The following is a 27,441-nucleotide window of genomic DNA, read 5'->3' as shown; positions in this document are numbered from 1 at the left end:
AAAGAGAACCCTTGCACAATCTCAGTGGGATTGCAAATGTATGCAGCCACTATGGAAAACAGAGTGGAGATGCCTCAAAAAATTAAAAAGAGAGCTTCTATACAACCCAGCAATAGTACTTCTGGATATTTATTTATCTAAAGAAATCCAGAACACTAATTCAAAAAAATGTATACCCCTTTGTCCATTGCAGCATTATTGGCAATAGCCAAGATACAGAAGCAACCTAGGTATCCATCAGTAGATGAATGAATAACGAAGATGTGATACACACACACACACACACACACACACACACACACACACAATGGAATGTGACTCGGCAATAAAAAAGAATGAAATCTTTCCATTTGAGACACATGGATGGACCTAGAGGGCATATGCTAAGTTAAGTAAGTCAGTTATAGAAAGACAAATACCATATGGTTTCACTTATATGTGGAATCTAAAAAACAAAATAAACAAACAAACCCCAGCAGAAACAGAGCCATAGATACAGAGAACAACTTGATGGGAACCAAAGGGGAGGGGAGTGAGTGGATGGGTGGAATGAATGAATGAAGGAATGGATGAATAAATATCTGTTCTTTATAAAACTGCATGGAGCTGAAGACAAAGCAAAGGTGATGCATCCTCAACTGATATAGTTGAATAAGTATCATCAAATATTATTTTGCTTAGAATAGTGGTGGCACACCTTCCCCACAACCTCTTACCTGGCAATGTGAGCTATAGAGTTATTTGGAAAAAAATAAACATAGCAGAACTTTGAGTTTCTGAAACTAATGTTCCTCCTTGCAGTAAACTCAGGGCGACCATTTACGTTAGTGCAGGCTGTATACTGCACAAGGCTGCTCAGCCGAGGGCAAGGTGAAGTCTGAGATCCTGCTACTGCTTCACTTGCCAGGCTCTGAACCCTGGCATGGGGCTACATCTGTCTGGAGGAAAACATATTCATCTAATTCACACAAAGTCTCAACTTGGGCCGTCAGGATCCTGACGTGTACAACTTACTACAAAGAAAACTAACCAGGATCTAAGTGCTGGGTATCATGATCTGAGATGGAACAAGACATCCAGGATGAAATGTAGAGTGGGCAGGAGTACCGTCCTGGAGAAATGGATATGGAGTAGGTAAGTATTAGCTGAAACTATGGCTATGAGTGAGATGCCCAGAGAAAGTGTGTGCATTGTGTAGAGGAAAACAGAAGTCATGGGTGGAGGAAGGGTTCGTTATGAAGTACAGGAGAGAAAGACCCAGAAAAAAGCACTGCCAGAGCAGCTTGAGAAGGAGTAGCCAGCCACATGAACTGTTGTCAATGGGTTTGCAATTAGTAACTTCAGTGACTTCAGTAGGCTGGTGGTTTTCAAAGCAGTGCTGCCATGGCTCTAGGAGTGACTCAGTACTGAAAATGTGTGGAGAGCGAAATAGAATAATACTCTAAAAATTGGCAGTCACAGGCAGAAGGGAGATAGGAGTCAAAAATATCTGTCCATGTTTGAGGTGTGAGAAAAAAATCTTTCATTGGATAGAGCTCACTTTATCTTTAAGAGACTGTGTGAAGCTGTTTTATTTCTTTTGCTGTTAGTCTTAACTCTTGTGAACTAGAGCATGAGTTAACAATGAGAAATCGCAGTGACCTCTAAGGCCCAGTTTCTAGTTGAAATCAAATGTGTCCTCATAAGCATTAACTAGAAGCAGGTTGGACATACAGACAGATATCTGTGAATTCTTGATTGTCAACAGGCTATTCAGGGAATGCTAATTTTGGCTCTGATGTCTTGTTAGAGACCTCCGTTACATAAAATCTATTAATATATTAATTGGATAGTCACCATGTATAAGGTGAAAGCCTAGACATTTGAATTAGAAAAGGGAGTAAGGGAAATAATATTTATGGAAGACCATATGTTCTTTTAATTACTTCCTACAACTCCCATATGAGATAATTATTGTGTGTTCCATCTTACAGATGTAGAAACTGAGGCCCAGAGAGATTAAGTGATCTTCCCAAGGTCATGTGCTAGTACATATTAAAAGCTCCAAAGTCATGTTTGTTACATTTTCCCATATACTTCTCTTCCTGCCCTTAAGAACCCTGCTGGTTTAGTATGAAGCATAAATCTTATAGCTAGCTGGGTGAGCTAAGTTTTACAAAAAAGTCACAGATGCTGAGGAGTTAAACAAATAGGGGCCCTGGCTGGATTGAGCACTGGTCTGTGAACCAAAGGGTCACTGGTCCAGTTCTCAGTGGGGCACATGCCCGGGTTGTGGGCCAGGTCCCCAGTAGGGGGCATGTGAGAGGCAACCACACAATGATGTTTCTCTCCCTCTTTCACTTTTCCTTGCCCTCTGTCTAAAAGTAAATAAATAAAATCTGTAAAAAAAATAGGGAAATGATTCAACAGGGAGTCAGATGAGGTTGAGAAGAGAGGTCAGGAGATGGGACTTTTCAATGCAAGGACTGACATTGCTTTCAGAAACTCAAATTTATACCCTGTTCATGTTTTTCCTGAAGTGGCTCCAGAGCTCAGGTTTCTAGGTAAGAAGTTTCAGGAGAGGTGTGCTATAAATTATTTCAAGCAAAATGATAATTGATGTTTATTCAGCAGAACAAATGGGATAAACAAAGATACAGAGAGTGACAAGAGCAAGAGGCATTGTGAGAGCACCTGGTATTCGCGGCTTACTGGAGGAGAGGGTCCTTATGGGGACCTGGGGCAGCGGTAGGAGGGGGCACGCGGCAAGAAAAGAAAGGAGCAGATCGGGTGGACTTGGCATGTAGACAGAAGTTAGCACATTATTGGGTAGGAATCTGAAGGGTCATCTAAAATAAAATTTTAAATGATATCACTACTTCTTTGGAGAATTTTTAAACATTCTCAAAAGGTAGAGAAAATATTATCAGAAAGTACCCTGGACCCATCACCCAGCTTCGAGAATTATCGGTGGCTAATCCTATTTTATGATTCCCTTTTCTTCCCTTATTTTGTTTTGGTTTTGTTTTGTTTTGCTGTTGTATTTAAAAATGAAACCTGGGTATCATGTCACTTCATCAGTAAGTACTGAAGTATGAATCTCTTACCAGTAGGGCCTTTCTAAAACAAAGCCATTACTATATATCAACCTTGATAAAATGAACTATAATTCTTCAATATCTTTATACACAGTCATATTCAAATTTTCCTGTCTCAAAGACATCTCTTTACAAATGCTTCACTTGAATCAAGACACAAAGCTCACAACTGGCATTTGATTGCTATAACTCTTCAATCTCTTTTACTCCATACTTGTGATCTTTTTATTTTGTTCACGTCATCAATTTTTCCAGGACATTTTTCCTGTATGTGGAATGGCCCACATTCAGGTCTAATGGCTTCCTCGTGGTGATGCTTAACTTGTTCCCCTTTCTTCTGTATTTCTTGTAAACTAAGAGTCATGTAAAAGTTTCATTAGACTCTGGCTCATCTTTTAGGAAGACTCTTATAAAGGTGTATTATACTTCCTATTTCACTGCATCAAGAGGTACATAGTGTTTTTGATTGATCAGCAGGTCCAGGGGGATAGGCCAGGTTTCCTACAACCTGTCACCTCGCGGCTTTTGCATCTGTGGAGGATCGTTTCCTCTAACAGCTTCTTCACTGTATTGAAAATGGGCCCTGGGCTTTTTCTGAGCTGGGGAATGTGTTCAGAAATGTGCTTTAGAAAACATTATTTGACAAAAGTGCGTAGGACTGAGTAGAATAAGGGAAGCCCAGGAGAGGCTTTTAGACCACTCGTTTTCCAGGAATAAGGTGCCAGCAACACACATGAAAAAGTAGATTTAAGGGATTTTGTGGAGGATTAAATCTATAGGACTTGACAGTAGAGTCCATTTACTGACTCATGTATAACACTAAGCCTTAGGCTTGGAGGAGTAGTGGTGCGTCTAACAAAAACAGGGAAGTCAGGAGTCATGACCGGCTTGAAGCAGAAATCGAGAAGCGTAGTTTGAGAATGTTGAGTTGAGCCGATGATGGCATATCTGGCCGAGACATCTGGTGAGCAGTTGGGAATGCAGGACTGCAGCCCGGAAAGGAATTTAGGACATAAGTCAGGTAATAGTTAAAGCCTTGAGGGTGCCTTTGAGAGCTGATGAAGGAAGTAAAGTGAAAAGACAAAAGGTTTAGACACAAATTTGGGCAGTCCTGACATTTATGAACTTCGTCAACCCCACCTCCCCAAACCTCTTGTTTGCTCAGTTTTAATGTAGCACAGGGCAACCCCCTTCCCGCCCGGAGAACCAGCTCTGCACTTTCCTTCCCGTAGCTTGGCTTTCTTCTTCCTAAAGGAAAGAAACACCCTCAATACCATTGCGTATTTCAGCTTATGTTACTTTATTTTTCCCAAAACCAAACTGTGAAAAATAGGACATCTACTCGGCTACCTCCTCTTTTCTCAAACCCAGTTTCCTTTCTTTCCACAACCAATCTGTAATTTATGGGAGTTTGGCGAAAATAGTGAGACTAAGGTTAGGACTTACTACAAGGAGGGAATAGAGGGCAAAGGCAACGTTTCTTCCCCCCTGACATTAGGGGAGGGTGAATGACCATGGAAAGAGACCCAGGGAAGAATCTGAGGGACCCATAATGGTGGAAGAGATGAGTGAGAGAAATGATAAACGGTACGGCAAGGCTGGAGAGGGGGCGAGAGGCAGACAGGTACAGTATGGTATTCACTCCTCAGAGAGGGGAGGGTGAACACACAGAGAAATCTGGAGTCAGAGAGCCTGGTAGTCATGGAAGCTTACATTAAAAATTTTCGATCTTTTCAGCCACCAGTGGACAATGAGGAAGACGTCTTCTGACTTGCACTGGAAGCTTGAGAATCATAGATAAACCCTGGGATTCAGGCCCTTCTAGCCTCATCTGACAGTGTTTTTTTCATTCCTTCTGCATAGCTTCTTAGACTCAGGGACATCTGGCCTTCACCCTGTGTTGAGCTCAGTTCTCAAAACCACTGTTGCTCCATAAGAAACGGCAAATGAAGCAAAGAATCAACCTGACCTTCCAATCAGGCTTTCTTAGGTGGTTATAGGGCCTAAGTGGGCAAAATGATGTGGGGACAGTATTTAGGAACATGCTGAAATAGGCGATTATAAATTAAACCCAAGTTTACAGATACATGCGCCTCTGAATACATTTTAAATATATTGAGGACACTGGGAGTATTGTAGGATAGTTTAAACTATTCGCAGGGAAATCACAGGGGCTACTGTGGGCTTTTCTAGAGCAAGTTGATACTTTCTTTCGACAAAAGGAATGTTTAGGATTCCATATCTTTCACCGTGGAGTTCATTTTATTTGACCTCTTGAAAATAAGTTAAAAATGCAAAGTTAAACAAAAAAGTTTTAGCAACCCCTGAAAACATTCAGAGACAAGGAATGTTGCTGGGGAAACAGCCCCCCTTGGTTTTGATTGGCAGGAGCAGCAATTTGGCTGTATTTAATTTGTATTGTGTTAGAAAAGAAAGCCAGGGTGAGCTTCCCCAATTCCTGCTGTTTTATAAGCCTTTAACTCCACTGAGCTACATCAGTCTTACTTTTGAGAGTCCTTTTTTAATGCTTGGTTTTTTAAATTTTCTTTTAGTGTTAGACTCCACTAATTGTTTCCTTACAGCAGCTGCTTACAGTTTGAGACTGGTCATGGGCACATATAGTCCTTGTTTAGGACTCAAACCCATACCACAACAGAACTTGTACTTACAATCTCACCACAGAAAATGCCTAGAAAATAATAGCTGTAAAAACTTGTTTTGCAGTAAGTGGGGGTGTTTGGGGTATTTTAAATTTCTGTTTGTATCTACCTCTTTTCCTTCTTGGTCTCTTTTAATCTTCAGTGCAGAGTGAAAGGTGTAAAGTCCAAAGCCGTAAATCTGTTCATAGCTATAATTCCCTCCCCTCCCTTAGCAAAATTTGAGACTTCAAATAAACGTGGTTCTTTTGCAGCAACATTGGATCTGGCTCTTGTATAATTCTTAATGTGTTGCTGTTTTGAGCACTGAGAGTTTGATTGCATTCTTTTAATTTTGGTGTTTTAATTTGGCAAAAATTGATTGAGGACCTACTATCTTCTAGAGGTGACTTATAGGGCCTAAAGTTTAGTCTTGTTTAATCATTGAAGTAGTGTGCTTAGCACTACAATAAAATGTTTTTGTTTCATATTGTGTTGTTCGGTAAAAATCCCTGAACATAGAGGTAAATTCTATTAAATGTGCATATTCTCCAATGTTTTCAACTACCCCCCTAACATGTTTCTCACCACATTGCCTTTTGATTTTAAGAAACCAACATATTTATTTTCTTCACCCTCAGATCAAGTATCTGAAAAAGCAATGTTATGTTTACTGTGCTTAAAATACTAACATTATTAAAAATATTGAGAGTGAGCCCTGGCTGGTGTAGCTCAGTGGATTGAGCCCGGGCCTCCGAACCAAAGGATAGCGGTTCGATTCCCAGTCAGGGCACAGGCCTGGGTTACAGGCCAGTTCCCAGCCGGGACCCATGAGAAGCAACCATACATTGATATTTCTCTCCCCCTCTCCTTCCCTTCCCCTCTAAAGATAGATAAATAAAAATCTAAAAAAATATATTGAGTGTATATCTAATAATGGCTGTCACTGGGCGAGCAGAATTGCAGATTGCTCCATGACGGTGTCTCATTGCAGCCGAATGGCAAGCGCTGTTTCCCCCTTTTACAGAAGAAGAAACTGGGGCTCAGGGAGGCTGTTGCAGCCAGAATTTCAGTCTGGGTCTGTGTGACTCTGAAGCGTGAGCACTTAACCACCAGGATACTTTATTTTATGTATACTTGACTTTCAAATTCCCCCAAATTATACTTTTACTTTCTATTTTTTACTTTTACCAAAGCATTAAAAAAATCATATACAACCAACCATACATATGTGTGCACACACACCTTGATATACTTATATACGGGAACTTCTACATGTTCACGTCAGGTTTTTCATAAAAAGTTTAGAATTTACATGCTAATCACTAAAGTTATTTGCAAAGTTGAATGTCTATGAAACAAACAAAAATGGTGCTTTGGGAAAGAAATGACCCTAAAAGTTATATACTAGTAAAGCAGAAAACTGTATATACGAATTCAAGGTTGAAGTATATATACTTGGAAGAACACATGATCGCATTTTAATTGGAGGAAAAGCTATGCTAACTGCATAAAACACTGTATGCAGAAGTGAGGTGGATTAATCCACATTAAATAGCTAAGGTCCCTATTTTTGAAGTTAACACTCGATGCTTCCATTGTTACTACTGTTTGCAGTATGATTTTACGCAGTTTCAGATAAACACCATGGTACCAAATTCAGTTTCTTCATGAATGTGTGGTATAAGAGTGCAGTGATCAAGTCAAAGACACAGGGAACAGGCAGAAATCTTGCAGTCAGTAAGATTGTATTCTACTTGAACAAGGGAAGACTGGACATTCCCCATTTCCTTTCTTCCTGGGAGACTGAACATTGATAACGCAACATTTGTGGGGGTGGAGCACACACAGCAAACAGTCGGTGACCACAGAGCTTGTGCTCTGCTTCTAGGGAATGGCCAAGTGGCGGCAGGCTCTGTCTTCTTGATCCTTGAAAGACTGGGGCAGTGATGGCTTTTAAAATACAGTAAGCCCCTTCTCAGTTTGCAATCTAAAAAGTCAAGGAAGGGAAATGTAATAAAGCTTTACTTTATTCCTAAGTTAGCACTGAAGAAGGATGGTCTCTGCCCGGTGGCCACACAGTGTGGCCGCCCAGCGTGGCAGCCGTGTACCGTTATCATCCGTGCTCCTTTTCCCCAAAAGGGATGATGAGGAATTCTTCCCTTCTCTCCGTCTCTCTGTCTCTCTCCTCTCTCTCCTCTCTCACAGCTATTTCTGATTAGGTCAGCCAAAGCTGCCAACAATCTGTTTGGATTTGACATATACCCCCAAAAGCAGATTTAAAACTCTGTACGGTTCTCTTGGCTCTGGAGCTGCTGTGTTGAACTGCTTTGCTTTTCAGGGCAATGCTTTTCTGTAAAGGCACTAAATTGTGAAATTTCAAATGAGTAGGGCTTGAACTATGTTGATGATCTGCCCATGGCCCCCATGAGAAATCAGTTAACTGATCTCATTGGTTCTACCTGAGATATATCTTCTGCATCTACAACCATCCCTGTGTTCCCACTGTCATGATCTTAATTCAGATGTTCGCCGTCTCTCTCCTGTACCAAGGTAACAGCTTCCTAAGAATAGCACTGCGTGCTCTCAGAGTTCCATGAGTCACACTTGATCTTGTTGCTCCCTTGTTAGATTGGTTAACAGCATCTAGCCCAGGGACCTGGGTGCTGTTAACTAGCCTTTCCAAGTCTCTCTTTCTTAGTATTCCCCATCTTCACTACCACACCACTTAGTTCTTACCACTCTGAACTCCTCACCTTTCTTTGATAATATGATGTCCTTTCATGCTTAAGCATGTTCTTTCCCTCTGCCTGAACTGCTTCACCTTCTCCCAGTCCTTTTTATCTCTATCCAGCTTTCAAGAGGCAATGCCAATATCATCTTTTTAACTGCAGAACACCTATCTTCTTTCCTCTCTGTGCTCCCACTACACAGTGCATTTTCAAACATGTAACCAACTGTACTTACGTGTTGCTCCTCCAGACCTAGGCCATACTGCCTGCTAACATTTGGCCATAAATTCTTAGAAAATGAAACTTGCTTGTTCTCATATTTCTATTATAATGAAGAGATTAATTAGAACAGGGTTGTTATTTTCAAAAATAAAAGTAGCCTACAATGTATGGGTTAGAAATCATAACCCCATTCTTATTTCAGCAGCTCCGGCTGCCAAGAATTCCCAGGGTTCGTTCCTTTTCTGTTTTTTTCTACCTCTAGCAGAATTTAATTTTGTTTTTATTATTGCTATCTTTTAAGAAGTATTCCCTCTTCAGCTTTTGCTGGTTCAAAGTAAGCAAAATTTACAGTTGCAGTGAATGAAAGGCTTTTATTAGGACATCCAGCCCCTATGAATCTATCTGTCTTTTCCAGCTGTATTTCAACAACTTTTATGTAGATTGAAATGCAATCTATTCCCAAATCTAATTTGTTCTGCCTCTTACTCACTGTACTTTTAGTTTGGTTTTATCATTTAATTGAAATAGATAATGGAGCATGGAAAACTTAGTTATTTGGATAGAAATAAATTTTGGGAGACTCAAATTAAAGGCTCAGTACAAATTAAAAAATTGTTACCATAAAATCATTTGAACAGGGGCTAATCTGAAGGTTGCCACTGAAATTTTTAAATTCTTTGGTAGTAAAATAATAATACTCTAACAGCACTCTGAAAGAAATGTTCCAATTGCTGAGTAACAACACTAATAATAAAAACTATGTTAACACCTTTAAAATTTATGTAAATAGAGCTAATTATACAAAACTAACTAAAAAGATTATTTCAAATATTTTTATTTATTTAAGTGGACATTATAAAGGTCTGGTCCTATGTGCTAGACCAGACAAGATGGAAACAGAATCCCAAAAGAAGTCATATATAAAACTGTGACTCACTATTTACTTTTTTATGATCAGTAATTTTACTGTATTTACTTTCTGTGGACCTCAACCATGTTTTGGCAACAAAGTTTTATCCTAAAATATTTACTAACCATCACTGATTCTGTTTCTAAACGACAAATATATTGGAAGCAACAAAATGCCATTGAAAAATACTCTATAATTCAAATAGTTCATTGATTTGTATTGCTTCCAGTCTTTTAGCTAATACTGTGATTTTTTTTCCTTTTACTCTAAAGACAAAAATAACTTTTTTTTGCAACTTTGAAGGGTGCAGTTTAATACATTTTAAAATAATGCTTTTGTATTTAAAAGTAGGGCTATCATTAAACCTAAAGTTTCCAAGTAGCATAAAATACAGTGCTTTTTTTATTGTTGTTCGAGTACAGTTTTCTGCCTTCCCCCCCAACCCTCCCTAACACTCCAGCCCTCCCTACCTCCTTCCCCTGTTTCCATGTGTCCTTTATAGTTGTTCCTGTAAATCCTTCACCCTTTCCCCCCCATTATCCCCTCCTCTTTCCCTTCTGGTCACTGTCAGCCTGTTCTCAATTTCAATGTCTTTGGTTATATTTTGCTTGCTTTTTCATTTTGTTGTTTAGATTCCAGTTAAAGGTGAGATCATACGGTATTTTAAAGACAAAAGTAATTTAAACAATGACTCAGCTTTAATTTTAAAACTTAATAATCAAAGAAAGTGTTCTTTTATTGGCAGTGTTTTGACTTAGAGAAGAGCCGCGGCTCCCAAATTTTGAAATACTATTTACGTTTACTAAGGTAGCCCCCATTTTTTTCTTAAAATTCAACCCATATTTGCACTGAAGAAGGTCCAATTCAGAAAGAAGAGTGAGATTTCTGCCAGAGCAGAAGAAAAACACCTGCCATTAATCCCAAGAGCACAAGTGGGGTCTGGAGTGTCCGAAGCAGCCAGCGCAGCTGTGAATGGAGGTTGACCTCTGCTTCGGTTCTGCCTTGAGCTGGCAGGTGCCCGGACGCCATTCTGTCTGCTCAGAAACACCCCTTTTGCAGCACGTGAATGCAAATCATGAGTGCAGATTATGAGGCTATCTAAAGGGCTCTCGTTCATACACATCACTTTGGTAATCCGTAATTAGTAATCACATTTTGAGAGAAAGACTAATCTCCATTCCCCACTGTCAAATTATTTCAGAAAAGCTTTGACCCCAAACCTCCCTATAACTTAACAAAGTGATTTTTTAGAGGACTGGTCCAGTGAGAAGCTTGGCCTCTGAAATTTCACCAGTAAAAAACAAATAGAATTTTAAAGAGGAGAAGCTTTTGGAAGGGAAATGGTGAAAACTGGGGAGAGATGCACAGTAATTGTAAGTGACCTACAGGAGCTGGACTTTCTAGGGGTGGTTTTTCTTAATGTGAATATCTAATGCTAACACTAGACTATATAGGTTTTCCAGAGCAAACTATTTAGGTTTTCTAATCAGTTGTTTTCACCATATTCTCCATCACTACTTAGAACACTGCCAAACTCTCTATAGGTATTTAACAACTGTATATGAAGATCAACAAAGTTAAATAACATTCTACTTAATTCAAGACTAGAGTCTCCATTGTACTTCTTAAACTTGATGTCAGATGTAGCCTCTCATTCTTTTCTTTGGGCTGTCTTTGGCCCAACCAAAAATAAAATTCTATTTGTGGAGTATTAGTGAACATTTTTGTGTGTGTTTAATATGACCAAATAAATTCTTTAAACTTAATTTTATAGAGGTAAGCACACAAGAGTGTACTAATTAGTCACTGCTTGATTCAGTAAAAACATTAATTAAAACATTAAAAATTTACTGAAAATATTAAAAAATAATTTTTAGACTCCCTTTTTCAATGGCAAAATCATTTTCTGGGTAAGAGATAAAAGGGTTTTTGTCTTTTTTCCCCTCCCTAACACTCTATAATTCCTCTTCCTCTCATTTTGAACTTGAGATCTTGGGGTCAGTGTCCCTGACTCTGTGGGAAATGCAGTGAGAGACATTTCAGAAAGCACCTGTTGAAGGCAGGCACAGGATCATCATTCCTTCTGAGAACTTAGTGCTAGAGTTATGTCCCGACTCTTAGTGTCCCAAACAGACCACTGTACGTGAAGTCTCACAGACTAGCTTAAACTCACTTACAAGAGACCTACACTGGGTAATTTTTTAAATTTTAGGCATCTATAAAAGTATCAATATAATAGTTTCCTCTTTGGATTGGGAGAAGTTTAAATGCTGAAACAGTTTCTCAGTTGATGGAAAATGTACAAAATATAAGACATGATGTTATTGTTACTACTAATTTTGTGATAACCTCACAACCATCACCAGAAGTGCCTCAGCTGAGAACGAGAATGTGGCACAGTTGCTCTATCACTGCTACTCAGCAGGGGATGTTTTAGTAGGCTGAGCATTTGCACTTGCCCACCTGAAATGACACTGATCTTCACTGGGACCTCAGGAGGGTACTTTGCTAGAACCTTGGCTTTTCTTTCCATCTAGACTTCTTATCTCCCAGTGAAGGTGAGAGATTGAAGGTAACTCTGAAATGCTCCAATTCCTTGGTAGGCTGAGCCCTGAAATGTGACTTTATTTTTAAGAGCTAGAGGGGAAAAAAGTATTGGTGCCTCTAGAATGAGTATTTCCCGCTAGCAATTTTGTTCAAAGGTAGAGAAAATCTCAGTGTGTCTCAAGAATAGACAGCTGTCCAACAATGCAGAAACTCCTGGAAAGGTCCACATATATGTGGTTATCTAATTTACGCCAAAAGTAACAGTGCACTACAATGGGGAAAAAATACATTTTCTTTCTTCTTTTTGGGAGGGGCTCAAAGTACATGTTTTTTTGTAAATTTAATTTAATTTTAATTGTTGTTCAAGTACAGTTTCCTGCCTTTTACTCCCATCCAAGCCCACCCCCCAGTCCTCCCCACCTTTCTCTGGTCTCCACCCCCACTTGTTTTTGTGAAAGATGCATTTTGCATTTTCAGTCAGTGGCGTTGAGTTAATCTGATATCTACATGAGAAAAGAAAACATCTTGACTTTGACTTCACATCATGCACAAAATCAGTTCTCTGTGAATTCAGATCAAAATATGAAAGATAAAATAACTTTTAACTTTTAGTATAAACATAGAATAACTTCCTCATGATCTTGGAGTAGGCAATGATTTCTTACATGGAACACAAAAAGAGATAAAGATAAATATAAAAAGTGTTAAATTGAGTTTTATTAATATTAAGAACTTCTGTTTATCAAAAAACACCTATAAGAGAATAGAAACACAATGTACAGAGTGGGATAATATATTTGTGTTCTCTCTCCCTTGCCCCATCTCTATATAACTATATATAATATAGAGTATGTAGTATAATATATAAAGAACTCTGCCCTGGCTGGTGTAGCTCAGTGGATTGAGTAGAGGCCTGCAAACCAAAGGATCACGGTTCAATTCCCAGTCAGGGCACATGCCTGGGTTGCAAGCCAGTTCCCAGCAGGGGACCCACGAGAGGCGACCATACATTGATATTTCTCTCCTTCTCTCCTTCCCTTCCCCTCTAAAGATAAAAAAATTTAAAAAAATTTTTTTAAAGAATTCTAACAAATAGGAAAACAATCGAAAAAAGGTAAAAGATGTGAACACTTCCTGAAACAGAATGTAAATTGGCCAATACTGACACTAAGAGAAATTCAACTTAATTAATCACTGGGGAAACATTAAAATGCAGTGCAAAACTACTAACCCTTCCACCAGAATGTCTAAAACGAAACAAGTGGAAAGTACCAAGTATTGCTGCTAATATACTGGAACTGAAGTTCTCATCATTGCTGATGGGAGTGTAAAATGTTAGAACCACATTGGAAAACTATTTGGCATTATTTACTAAAATTAAACATATGTATTTTCCATAACCTAACAATTCCATTCTTAAATATACAAGGTCTGCCTGGAAAAAGTCCAGCCATTGTTAATATAACAAGAACAATTTGCACAACACCGATGTGACCTGGTAGCCAAGGAGAGAGGACTAGAATGCACATGTGTGACAATGGCGACTTCACTGTACTAGTCAGCAGGGGCTGTAGACACTGCTGAGTGAGCATGTGTGCTGCGCATCCATCACATTCAAAATGACTGACTGAGTAGAATGAGAAATCTGCATCAAATTTTGTATTAAGCTTAAATATTCCTCCATGGAAACTATTCAAATGATACAGAAGGTTTTCCGGGACAATGCAACAAGTGCAGCATGAATAAAAGTGTGGCACAAACACTTCAAAAATGGTCAAGAATCTGTTGAAAGTATCCACGTTCTGTTCTGCAACAAGCAGAACACCTGAGAATGTTGAATGTGTGTGGGCTGAAATCAACAAAGATCGGCAACTGACTGTGGGAGAACTAGACGCTGATTTGGGGCCTCCAAAAACTACTGCGCCCAACAACTACATGCAAAAAAATGAAACTCGAGCACCAACTTACACCATATACAAAAATAAATTCAAGGTGGATAAAAGATTTAAATATAAGTCATGACACCATTAAAGTCCTAGAGGAGAACAGAGGCAGGAAAATCTCAGATATTCCACACAGCAATATTTTCACTGATATGTCCCCTAGAGCAAGGGACATAAAGGAAAGAATAAACTAATAGGGTCTCATAAAAATAAAAAGCTTCTGCATGGTTAAAGAAAACAGCATTAAAATGCAAAGGGAAGCAACTATATGGGAAAACATATTTGCCAGTGACACCTCAGACAAGGGTTTGATCTCAAAAATATATAAAGAACTCACACAACTCCACTCTAAGAAGTAAAGCAACCCAATTAAAAAATGGGCAAAGGACCTGAACAGACACTTCTCCAAGGAGGACATACAGAGGATCCAGAGAAACATGAAAAGATGCTCAGTATCTCTAGCTATCAGAGAGATGCAAATTGAAACCACAATAAGATACCGCCTCACACCATTGAGAATGGCCATCATAAACAAAGCAATTAACAACAAGTGTTAGAGAGGTTGTGGAGAAAAGGGGACCCTAGTGCACTGTTGGTGGGATTGCAGACTGGTACAACCACTATGAAAAACAGTATGGAATTTTCTCAGAAAACTAAAAATGGATCTGCCTTTTGACCCAGCAATTCCACTGCTTGGATTATATCCTAAGAACCCTAAAACACCAATCCAAAAGAACCTATGCACCCCAATATTCATAGAAGCACAATTTATAATGGCCAAGTGCTGGAAGCAATCTAAATGCCCATCAGTAAATGAATGGGTCAAAAAACTATGGTACATTTACACAATGGAATTCTATGCAGTGGAAAGAAAGAAGGAGCTCCTATCCTTTGCAATGGCATGGATGGAACTGGAAAGCATTATACTGAGTGAAATAAGCCAGGTGGTAAAAGACAAATACCATATGATCTCACCTTTAACAGGAACCTAAACAAAACAAACAAACAAGCAAAATATAACCAAAGACACTGAAATTGAGAACAGGCTGACAGTGACCAGAGGGGAGAGGAGAGGGGGTTATAAGGGAAAAGGGTGAAGGTTTTGCAGGAACAACTATAAATGACACATGGACAACAACAAGGGGGGTGGTGGAAACAGGGGAGGGACATGGGGAGAGCTGAGGGAGGGGAGGGGAGGGGGAAAAAGCAGAAAACTGTACTTAAACAACACAAAAAATGTTTAAGAAATAAAATAAAATAAAACTACTGTGTCCAAGGTTTTGCAGGATCTTGGCATGAAACGTGGCAAAATTTGTTCCATGGCTTCTGCTACCAGAGCAGAAAGAACATCATGCTGCAGTTGTTAAAGACTTGATTCAGATTGCTACCAGCAAACCAGATTTCTTCAGGAAGGTCATAACCAGGGATGAATGGTGGGTCAACTGCTATGATCGAGAAATGAAAGCTCACTCATCCTAGTGGAAGTCGACTGGCTCTCCTGGCCCAAAGAAAGCACAGCAAAGTCGCAACAGAATCAAGACTGTTAACTGTGTTTCTTGATTGGGAAGGTGTTGTCCAATGAGCTGTTAATTAATAAGAAGTACTACCTCAATGTTCTTCTTTGGTTGAGAGAGGCAATATGATGAAAACAGCCACAGCTATGGAACACTGGTGATTGGCAGCTTCCTCACTACAATACACCCACTCACGTATCATGTCCCCTGCAGAGATTTTTTGGTAAAACATCACCCAGGTGACTCAGCCCCCCTACAGCCCAGACGTGGCGTCCTGTGACTTCTGGCTTTTCCCCAAACTAAAATCACCTTTGAAAGGGAAGAGATTTCAGACTGTTGATGAGATTCAGAAAAATATGACAGGGCAGCCTATGGCGACTGGGAGAACTGTGAAAGGTCACAAGGTGCCTACCTTGAAGGGGACTGAGGCATCATTGTCCTGTGTACAACGTTTCTTGTGTGTTGTGTCTTCTTCAATAAATGTCTATTTTTCATATTACATGGCCAGATACTATCTGGACAGATGTTTGTATGCCCAAAAGAAATGCCTAAGAATATCACTTGCTAAAAAGTTACTACACACACATGAAAAAAATGCATACAATTTTTAACCAAAAAACACATGCAGTGATATTTATGACAGCACTATTTGTAATAATCAGGACCTAGAAATTCCGGGAAACTAATGGGCATCAGCTGTAGGATGACTAGACAAACTGTGGTTTATTCACACAATGGGATGTTGTAAAACAGGAAGAAAAATGATCTACAACCACACACAAAATTATGCATGAATTTCACACATATTGAGCAAAAGAGGCCAAACACATAGTGTATGATTCCACTTATATGAAGTACATACACTAACCTATTCTGTCTGAAGTCAGCAATAGTGGTTACTGTTGGTGGAGAGTAGTAACAAGGAAGTGTCCCAGTAGGTACCTCTGGGTTTCTTTAGCTGGTTCAGCTTGCACACGTATGCTCAGTTTGTGAAAATGTATTTAGTGTATAATACATTTATGATGTGTGCTTTTCTATGTGTATATATACCATCATACCATATATATAATTTTCATATTTTAACCATAATTATAGTTTAAAGCCCAGCATACCTTGAAAAAACCTCAGTGAGAGCTGTATCTCTCTCCTCTTTGCATGAATCTTGTAACTAACCCTTAGCTCATTATTCAAGCTGTAATTTTTAAATTTTTAGTTTTAAACTCTGTTTCTTTTTCTCTTTCTTTTCTTCAGGGCCCTCCTGGTCCAAAAGGTGATAAGGTAAGAAAATGAATAGCAGAAACAAATTAAATTAGTGGAAATCCATATTGACATGACCTAAACTATGATCTTTTTAATGAGCATCATACACTGACTTAGCGCTTAAACTACCTATTTTCTCGTTTTTTTCTACTCCACAGGGAGAACAAGGTGATCAGGGACCCCGGGTAAGTTGAACTCTTCCAGTCCAGAGCAGGAAATTAGTTTTCAGCTCCAAACTTACTGAATGAAAGTAGCCCTGGCTGCGTAACTGCCTTTGTATCAGTTTAGTGATGGCCAGCAAAAATACTGTTCCACTTGTAAGTGAAATAGCCTTGAGAATAACTAATGTGTGTATTCTGTTGCATCATCTTTACTTGGTAACTATAGACAGAACACTTTACAGTAATTAGTCCTACTGATTAAGGGCCAGCATTGCTACTAAAAGTGAACAACACCACCTTTCCAGAGACTGTTGGGTCCTTTATCATTGCATGCAGTGATTAGCAACATAAAAGCTATGTGGATTCCTATTGAGTCCACATAGCTTTTTCTGCAGTTAAACTTTATGTGCTGTTGCATAAATAGGATATATTATAGATGAAAATATTAATGCATTTGATATTTTTATTCTTCATCATGTTTGAATAATTGCTTATTTGAATATCTTATTTTTAATAGATTTTAAAGCAGATAAAAGGTGTCATATAATTTAGCATTCCAGGGAGGAGGGTCATCCTTTTATTCTTCTCAAATGTGGCTCCTTTAACTGTTAAGCACAATGGTGAATGCGTTGTTGTTACCTTGGTAGTGCCAAGTCCTCTGCTCCACATCTGTGCCTTATTACCCAAATGTTCAGACATACTGTTCCAATGATGTAGTGGCTCCACTCAGACATACCTCTCAATTTTCTCATGTCACTAAGCACAAAAGCGAGTATTTGGTTGAAGAGAGTCATTTTTTACAGCGGAAAAGCACATTTAAAACTTACAGGTTGAAAACACAATTATGTAGGATTTTTTATCATTGTGCATAAATATTGAATTCATGTCTACCACAGTAGAGGGCTTATTGCAAAAGATGTAGTCAATGCAAATTTGAAAAGTCTGTAGTCTTATCTGCTCATGCTTATTAAACTAGGTAAAAGTTATGCTGTGATTTACTTTCCTTGCTATTCTTCAGCCATTCTGCATAGAGAAATGATTATGCCTCGGAGCATTTTGTTTCTCATGGCAGTTATTCTAGTTGATGACTAGCTTCAAGGTAAAAGCTCACTTTATGGTCAAGGAAATTAGACATTATGATATATGTCATGGATGTGAATGGAATAAAATTCTCATAACCTTAAATGATGAGCGTATAGCCACTTGCTCGGTACGTGGTGATTATTTCACATGGCGTGTCTCCATGTATTGAGTATCATTTCTTTCCACACGCAATATCAAAATCACTCAACTTGCCCTTTCCAGGTAAGAGGGAGACTGTTTCCATTCTGAGAAATCTTCTTTTGGCGAAGGAAGTGGAGGGGTGGGCCACAGCTTAGCTGTCATCAGTGTGCATGCAGTCCTAGTTTTCAAAAAGGTGTGTTGGCTTTCATCGTTCCAAAAAGTGATGATTGATTATAAAGCTAGGCCAAATTTTCAGGATGAAACCTGAAACCATGTGAAATTCACCTGGTTTCATGTTGCAGTACAAACTTAGACTTGGACCAGGTTTCTTGGAAGTTTGGCCAAAGTTCATGAACTACTTTGACGAACCCAGACTGCCTTTTCTACAGATTTCAGCCAGTTTTCACACTGACTCAGGCCAAGTTTCACACGATTCAGGGGCCATTCAACATTTCAGGTGCAAAGTGGCAAAAAAATGATCCCATTTTTCCCCTGGATTTTTCTTTGTATTAAAGGAGTTTAGATTGAATGAACAATACAGAATAAATCTTTATGGATAAAGATCTTAATGTCCTGGGACATATATGAGAGAGAGAGAATGAAAACCTACTGACTTGCCTATCTTTTCTCAGATTCTTAATTTAGAGACTACGCAGGTCATATGCAGTGCTCTTAGATTTTTATAAATAGTCCTTTCAGGTAGTATTAGCTACTTATTAGGACATTTATCATATCAGGATAATAAGTGAATGTTTTATATTTCCAGATAAATGAAAGTAAGCTAGAACTGGAAAAGTCTTCAATATAATGAAAATTAATTTTACCCACATCTTCTATAGGCACACTGTTCCAGATGATGGGGACATAGACTCTCTTTTCCTAAAAAGTAAATCTTTGTATTTGAATACCCTGACCCCTTTCATGCTATCAAAGACTTGAATTCTACTTTTTACCATTTGTTTCATTAGTTTAACAACATGACCCTCCATCATTTCAGTTCTTTGCTGGCTGACATTCCATTATGGGATCTATACTGTTCCCTTGAATATGAAGTTCTTTCATTTTCTCCTTGGCTCCCCAAGTGTCAGACAGGAATATATTAAGGTATAATATGTGAGTAAAAGCAGGAAAAAGATAATATAAAAATTAAGAAGTTGAAAGTATCTTGAATTCTTGGACATATATTTAGCAATGTATATTGAGCATCTACTAAGTTCAAGGTACCATGCTTAATACTATAGACACTGTAAATATGTCAGCTTCTTTCTCCTGCTACCACTTCATTCAACCTACTATCATCTCCTGTTCTTGATTACCATGGCTTTAAGCAAGAGTCCAATTAATCTTGCTTCCGAACTTAAGCCTGTATAATCCTTTTTCTACACAGCAGCCAGAAATACCGTGTTACATTGTAAATTAGATGAGATTACTCCTTGTTTTAAACCTTAGCATGAAATTTAAACTACTTGCGAAATCACAGACCTTCAAGGTTTAGTCTTTGCCAACCTGTGTAACCTCATCTTAGCTAGTCCCCCGCTCCACACACTGTACTCCAACCACACTGTCCTCCTTATGTTCTTCATACACACCACACTAACTCCTAACATGATGATGATTTTCCATTTGCTCTCTTCTGGCCTTCCTGTGATTGGGTTTTTCTTATCATTGAGATTTCATTTCAAATGCCTCCTCTGAGAGAACTTCTCTAACTATCCAATCTAAATCTGAGGTTATCCTATTTGCTTATTTATCTATTTGCTTGTTATCTATAAAAGATGCTCTTCCTGGAAACATAAACTCCAGGTACCTGGTCTGTCTTGTTCATACCACCATCACCTAGAACAATAAGGACTTGATAAATATTTATTGAATGTTAGAATGAAATATTATTATATCGTTATTACTCCCAAGATCTGATCATCTCATGAATGCCTGAATGAGAAAACTATGTGCTTGTACATTATATGCCTTAAATAGCTGTGCTAAGAGATGCTATAAAAGTGAGCATTCTTCCATTTTAAATAATAACTGGAGACTGTGGGAGAATTATCATTTGAGCTAGGACTTCATAAATGGGTTATCTTTAAAAGATAAGATTAAGAGCTAGACATTGCACATTCCCAGAACAAAAACAATATTACTCATGTAGGAAATGATAGGATTAATGTAAGAAATAATAATATTTCCATTTGCCAAGGAAATAGGTTAAATATTAAAAATTATATCATAAAAGGCTAAAATTTTTATTAAAGTTGTATTAAGGAGCATTTGACTGTCTAGTGTGGTAGGTAATAGGAAGCCATTGAAGATTTTTTATTACATCATTTGATATATATTACCACCAGACTATTGGGTGTTATTACCAAATGTTCTTTTATGAAAATCTTTTTGGTTATCAGTGTAAGGAATGTCCAAACCTGTAGAGAATTTTTGTAAGAGTTTATTTGAGTCAAACTGACATGACCAGAAGCAAGATCTCAAATGCTCCACAGAATAACAGCTTTTATATATTCATTTGGAATTAAGGATGGAACATTAGGAAGATTATATGAAGGTAGGAGAAAGCAAGGATAGGGAAATGTGTATGGTTGGATTACAAGACAGTTAACAAGATTTATGTGCTCCCTTGAGTGTGGTTACACCCCCAAGGGAGAAGATTACTCTGACATTTCAAAGGTTTGTTCACCCAGATGCCCAAGAACAATGGACAGTACTTGCTTCAAGAAAAAAAAAAAAAAAAAAAACCTTTCATAGGCCTGAGGTGTGACTATCCACCATGTCCTGTCCAGTTAGGAATTTATGATCAGATTGCCCTGTGAAATTACTTTCGGTCAGTGGACTTGGCAGGTTTATTATAGAACCTTTTTTCCCCACATGTTGATAGTGTCCAGTACAAAAAGGAACTGGAAGAGACTGAAAGCAGAGAGAACAAGTAGATTGGGAAACTATGTCAGTCATCAGGACAAGGTCATAAGAATCTGAACTATAAGATAATGTCCAGCCCTCAGTGGAAAAATGAGCAAAAAAAAAAAGGCTGGCTCAGTCTGGAACATCAAGAGTCATTGGATGTAAGGGGCTATACTGAGCAGAAAGTAGAGTGTCAGAAGCTCAGAAGTGGGGAAGTGGGCTAAGTTGGTGCTACAGAATAAATTCCAAAGGAATCACCAAAATATTGGAGAAAGTACCAAATTTTCTATGGAAGTTAGGATGATTTTATTTTTCTCACATAGTGGGAGATTCAGAAAAGGCAGTTGATGGTGTTGTTTATGTAATTCACTGATATTACTGTGGAAGTCTCTGTGAATTTGTTGGTGTCTCAGTCATGATTGCAAGAAGGCCACTGTAAGTCCAGCCATCACATCTACATCTATCTCAGCAGAGAAGAGAAAGGGAAAAGGGTCTATATCAAGAACACAAATTTTTTCCACTAGTTTTATAGTACACTGCTGCTCATGTCTCATTAACCAGACCATATCATATAGTTAGGTCAAAGCTGGAAGTGAACCAAGGAGAATGGGGTTGAAAAGGAAAGTTCTGAGGCTTCCAGTCAACATGGCAGTGTAGGCAGACATGGCTTGCCTCTTCACATAACCACATCAAAATTACAGCTAAAATATAGAACAGCCATCACTCAGAACTGTCAGAAATTGAGTGGAATGGAAATTACACAACTACATTCAACTAAAGAAACCACATCCATCTAGACTGGTAGGGAGGGGGTGCAAAAGTGGAACAGGCTGGTCTCTCAGCCATGTGTGGTGGATAAAAATTGGGGGGAGATATCTTGGGAGTGAGGAGTCGCAGCCCTGCACCAGGACCCCAGCCCAGAGTTCCAATGCCAGGAAGATAAGTCCCCACAATGCTGGCTGAAAAAACCAGCAGGCATTGAGTTGGTGGAAGAAACTTCTGGATTCCCAAGCAGTTCCTCTAAAAGAACCTACACATGGACTCACCTAGTCACACTCACTGCTCTGTGCTCCAGGGCCAGGGTGGCAGCTTAAAGGGCATCAAGGTGAGCAGAGGCCATTGTCCCTTTTCTGAGCCCTCCCCTCACAGAGCCATAGAATTGGCAGGCTAGTGACATATTTGAGACTCCATCAATTTGGCTTGACCTACCTTGGAGATCCCTGAAAGACTCCGCCCCACCCAACTTACAGGCCCACCCAAGGGGTGGGCAATCTTTCAGATGCAGAGTTCATAACACTGGTTATAAGGATGCTCAAAGAACTTAGTGAAGACCTTAGCAGCATAAAAAAAAAGATCCAGCCAGAAATGAAGAGTGCACCAGTTGAAATAAAGAATAATTAATTTATAGGGAAATAACAGTGCAGTGGATGAAACCGATAATCAAATGAACAATCTGGAACACGAGGAAGCAAAAAACAACCAACCAGAACAACAAGAAGAAAAAGAACCCAGAAAGATGAGAATAGTATAAGCAGCATCTGGGACAACTTCAGGAAGCCCAACATTTGCATCATAGGGGTGCCAGAAGGAGAAGAGAAAGAGCAAGAAATTAGAAATCTATTTGAAAAAATAATGAAAGAAAACTTCTCTAATTTCATGAAGGAAATAGACATCCAAGCCCAGGAAGCACAAAGAGTCCCAATCAAATTGGACCCAAAGAGGACCACACCAAGGCACATCATAATTAAAATGCCAAGGGTTAACTATAAAGAGAGAACCTTAAAAGCAGCGAGTTACCTATCAAGGAGTTCCCATAAGACTGTCAGATGATTTCTCAAAAGAAACTTTGCAGGCCAGAGGTTGCTGGCAAGAAGTATTCAAAGTAATGAAAAGCAAGGACCTACTACCAAGATTACTCTATCCAGCAAAGCTTTCATTTAGAATGGAATGGGAGATAAAGAGCTTCCAGACAAGGTAAAGACAAAAAAGTTCATCATCACCAAGTGAGTATTACATGAAATGTTGAAGGGGCTTATTTAAGAAAAAGAAGAATATCAAAACTGTAAACATTAAAATGACAACAAACTCACAACTATCAAAAATTGAACTTAAAAAATAAAAACAAACTAATCAAACACCAAGAACAGGAGCAGAATCATAGGTACAGGGATCATTTGAAGGGTTATCAGCTGGGAAGAAGAAGGAGAAGGAAGGGGGAAATGATACAGGGATTAAGAAGCATAATTGTAGGAGCAAAATAGCTGGGGTGGCGGGAGGCATTTAAGAATAGTATAAGAAAGGAAGAAGCTAAAGAACGTACATGCATGACCCATGGACATGAACTAAGGGGAGGGGATTGTTGGAAGAAAGGAGTGTCGAGGGCGGAGGAGGGCAAAGGGAAAAAATAGGGACAACTGCAACAGCATACTCAATAAAATATACTTTAAAAAAGAAAGAAAAGTTGTGACAATAGCGTTTGTCATAATTGCCAAACAAAAACCTGGACAAAGAGGGTAAAATCAAAGATGGCTCCAGGACAGGAGAAATTGGTAAAAGAGAAGTCTTTAAGCAGAAGGTGAAAGACCGCTTTGATCAGTGTTTATATCCAATGTCTGTGACCCTGGGTGGAATTGTGGCCATTTTAAGGGTTTTGTTTTTTTTTTTTTTTTTTTAAGGGAAAAAAGTCTGGGAGAAAAAGTGCAAGATACTGAGGTGAAAATTCAATACAAATCTTGGAGCTAATTGGATTTAGGGCTGAAGTTGACACAGTAAAACACAATAAAATATAGGTCTGAAGTTTCTGGCTTGGCATGATAAACTTGGTCAGAAGAAAGTCAAGAGGATAAATAAGTCGAATTGTAGTTATGTTGAATCTGTAAGCTTTCTAGATTATTTTACTTGAGTAACTATGAGATTAGAAATCTAAGGTGGTGTCATAACTGAACGTAAAGATTACATAGCTGAACTGTCACACAGTGAGCATTGAAACCGTAAGAGTAAAAAATGGGTAAAAGAGTGAAGCAAGAACCACTTTAGAAATATGCATGTTCAGGTGGTGGGGCAAGGAAGGATGTCAGCAAAAGGAAGTGAGCATTCTGTGAGAAACTAGGACTCTGCCATGTTGGAGCACCAGAGGAAGAACTACGTAAAGTGGGAATGAGGGGAGATTTTCTGAATAAAAAGAAATCCACAGGGATGAGGTCTATAGAAAGCTTTTGGATTGGGTATTCTGGAGAGTAATGGGGATGTTAAGGGAGTGCGTTTTGTTAAGTAGTGAAAGTGAGATATTGTAAGAAGTTAAAAAGTAAATGGTAGGAAGTTGACTATTTTTTAATATTGTCGATGGCTTGTGATTGATGCAGAAATCGGTGGGCTGACTTTTTTCGACAAAAGCTTTTTGTCAGTATTCACTGAACCAATTTCGAGCTTACAATTTTATGTATGAATAACAACCACATATATCATTTGGTTTTATTCTACAAGACACTGAATGTTAGATTTCTACACATGAATGCTTCCTGACATTAGAATTGCACTTCCCTCATTGCTTCTTGGTGAGATGTCATTATGGATTTGCCATTAATCTTCAGTTCATTTTTGCAGTCAAATATTGTGCCTCAGCAGTTCTGCCTTTAGACTCTCTGTTCAGTACAGAGCATGTTCTGTGCTGTCAGTCACCATGCTCATTTAAAAAATTTTCATCCTCCTAGTTTTGTATTAGTTTCCAGGCCATGACTTTACTCTGTATTCAAGCAGAGGTTGGGGAGACCTGATCTCAGGGAGTTACAGGGGCGTCCCTAGGCTGAATGAATGTTGGACCAGGAAATAATGCCTCACAGATTAATTATAACTGCTAATTACTTTGAATCTTACAAATTGCTGAGCACCTTTCTAGGTAAGTCATCCACATTATCTCTAAGCCTTCCTCACTTCAGCAAGGTAGGTTATCAGGGAAGAAAAACAGGAAAAGTGAAAACAGTACAGTGTACAGTGAAGTGATTATATCCACATGGTCCTGGGTCAGGCTGGACAGGGTTCAAATTCTAACTCTATCACTGTCTGTCAATATGGTTATGACAAGGATTAAGTAAAATAACATATGGAAAAGTCTATAATAAGTTCCCAGCAGGCCAGAGCTGATTGTTCTCCCCATACTTCACAGGAGAAATCTGGGATAAAGTAACTTACCCAAGTTCACATAACTTGTAAGTGGTAGAAGTGGGGTTCAAGCTCAGCTCCCTCAGCCTCTGCCTTGTGCTGTGCCCAGTGGATCAGGCTGCTTTCCTACGAGAAAGATAGTCCTTAAGGTCATCAACTTCAGTGTGAAACAGCACAGATATACCTCTGTCTCCAATAATAACAGTAAAAATGATAAATAACTTTACTGAGTTCTTAAAATATGCCAAATGCTCTATGAACACTTATTTCAGTAGCTGTGTGAAATACTTAAAATGGTATTATTTTCATTTAATAGATAAGGAAACCAGGATTTACAAAGTTTGGATATTTTTTCAAGATAACAATGCCAGTCAGTGACACAGATTATATTTTTCATGTAGTCTTTCATTTACCTTCAAAAGTAACTCTGGGTTAGTAGTAGCACACATATTAACATGACCTCTTTTTCTTTTGTGATGAGGATTGAGCTCAGACAGGTTAAGTGATTTTTCTACACTCTTTCATACATGTCTACTGAAAGACAGTGCTGGAACTCAAACCCAGGTTTCAAGATCTACTCTCTCCGCAATGCTAAGCTGCCTCCATAGACTGCTAGAATCTTTTCAGCTTTAAGATTCCATGCCTCTGTGAATCAGATTGAAAAGCTGAGGAACACAAATGCAAATAGGTACAGCTTTTTTGGGGGGAGGGCTGTTGCTCAATCATGATAATCTCAGTCTTTACAACCCATGTACTGTCAATCCTCCAAAAAAAATGAATGATTGGTTGCTACAAAGTCATACTCCAGAATCTGTCTACATGGAGCCTAGGCTGGAAGGGCAGTGCTGAGGGAGGTCAGATGCCCATTTACCTAGTTACACACTACAGTTGTGCTTCTCAGCTTGATGGTACCAAGTCGAAAATTGTATAAATCAAGATCCTGTTATATTTGCTATTAGTGATATTATTCTTTAAGATAACCAAATGAATGAAGTCTATTTTCAGCTGTTCACAGTGCTGTGTTTATATGTTTTGCCATGTATTTTGTTGATTCTTGTAGTTGAGCCTCTCTTTTTGAAAGATTGAATTATATCTCTTAATCAGTAACAGCACCTTGAACATTAAGTGTGATTCAAGACTTTTAAGGATTTCCCCATCACCTGCACCCACTGCCACTACCACCATCTCCCTCCCTTCATTATTCAAGAGGCCTTGTGGCTTGCTCAGTTCATGAGGGCCTCTGCCTTCATCAATGGTGCCCAGGGCTCTGATATTAATGGCTGATATTTCTTTTCTGTATTTTAAACAAAACAACATAGGCTTAACAGTAAGTAAAGCTCTCTTAATGTTTGATACTGTCTTTTTAAATTAGGCTATTGTGTTCTGAAATTGTGTCAAATTTATTAATCAAACTTAGGCAATAAAATGAACAAACATCATGAAATTATCTTCTGATCATATATTAAGCTTCTAATCAGTTGGCTTCCATCACCTTGCCAAATAACACAGAGCCCTGATAATGAAAAGATTTAGTAGTTATTGGTCTCAACATCATCATCCAACAGCTGTTTTTAAATGAGTCCTGGGATCTCACAGTTTCAATAAGCCACCCAGGAGCTCAGCTTAACTATTTTCATAAAATTCTTTTCTCTTCCCAGTGTATTCAAGTAAATTTTCATAACAGCTGGGACTATGCAAAACTGATAGCATCTTAAAAAACATCTTCAGCAAGACGGATTAAGTTCCAAAAAGGAAAGCGTTCAGAAGTTTATTTTATTATCTTAACCTTTGTTGACTTGAATGATTAAACAGATTCTTTGGCTCTGCTAAAGCATTTAGGCCTGGATATTAATTTGATGTTCTTATTTACTTAACCCTTGCCTCTCTCTAGCCCTAATGAATACCCTACTCATTTGGTACTGAATGTATTGCCTGTGAAAAGGGAATTGATATAACACAATAAAAAGAAATAAATTGTGAGAAAATTATTTTAATGCTTTCCAGATTCAGAAGTTGGCATGGAAACAGCAAGCTTGTTAAAATTTGCAAACGTTCTTGTTATATTTTATAATCAGAGTTCTCTTCTGAGTGTTCTCTGTCATACTTCAAACCACTAAGAGCTGGTATATTGAACTGAGCCCAGGAACATT

General features: G+C 38.6%; 1 protein-coding gene across 1 annotated transcript in view; it reads left to right on the top strand.

Moving 5' to 3' along the window:
- COL25A1 (collagen type XXV alpha 1 chain) overlaps nucleotides 1-27,441 on the top strand; it is a 472,627-nt gene that overhangs the window by 307,626 nt on the left and 137,560 nt on the right. Inside the window, exons 6-7 of the mRNA XM_053657029.1 lie at nucleotides 16,833-16,859; nucleotides 17,000-17,026. Of these exons, the coding sequence (XP_053513004.1) occupies nucleotides 16,833-16,859; nucleotides 17,000-17,026 (54 nt within the window). The remainder of the gene's footprint in view (nucleotides 1-16,832; nucleotides 16,860-16,999; nucleotides 17,027-27,441) is intronic.

This window comes from Artibeus jamaicensis, unplaced genomic scaffold (assembly GCF_021234435.1).
Source record: "Artibeus jamaicensis isolate MK-2021 breed Jamaican fruit bat unplaced genomic scaffold, CSHL_Jam_final scaffold_3222, whole genome shotgun sequence".
Taxonomy (NCBI): Eukaryota; Metazoa; Chordata; class Mammalia; order Chiroptera; family Phyllostomidae; genus Artibeus; species Artibeus jamaicensis.
This window is presented reverse-complemented; position numbering and strand designations above follow the sequence as displayed.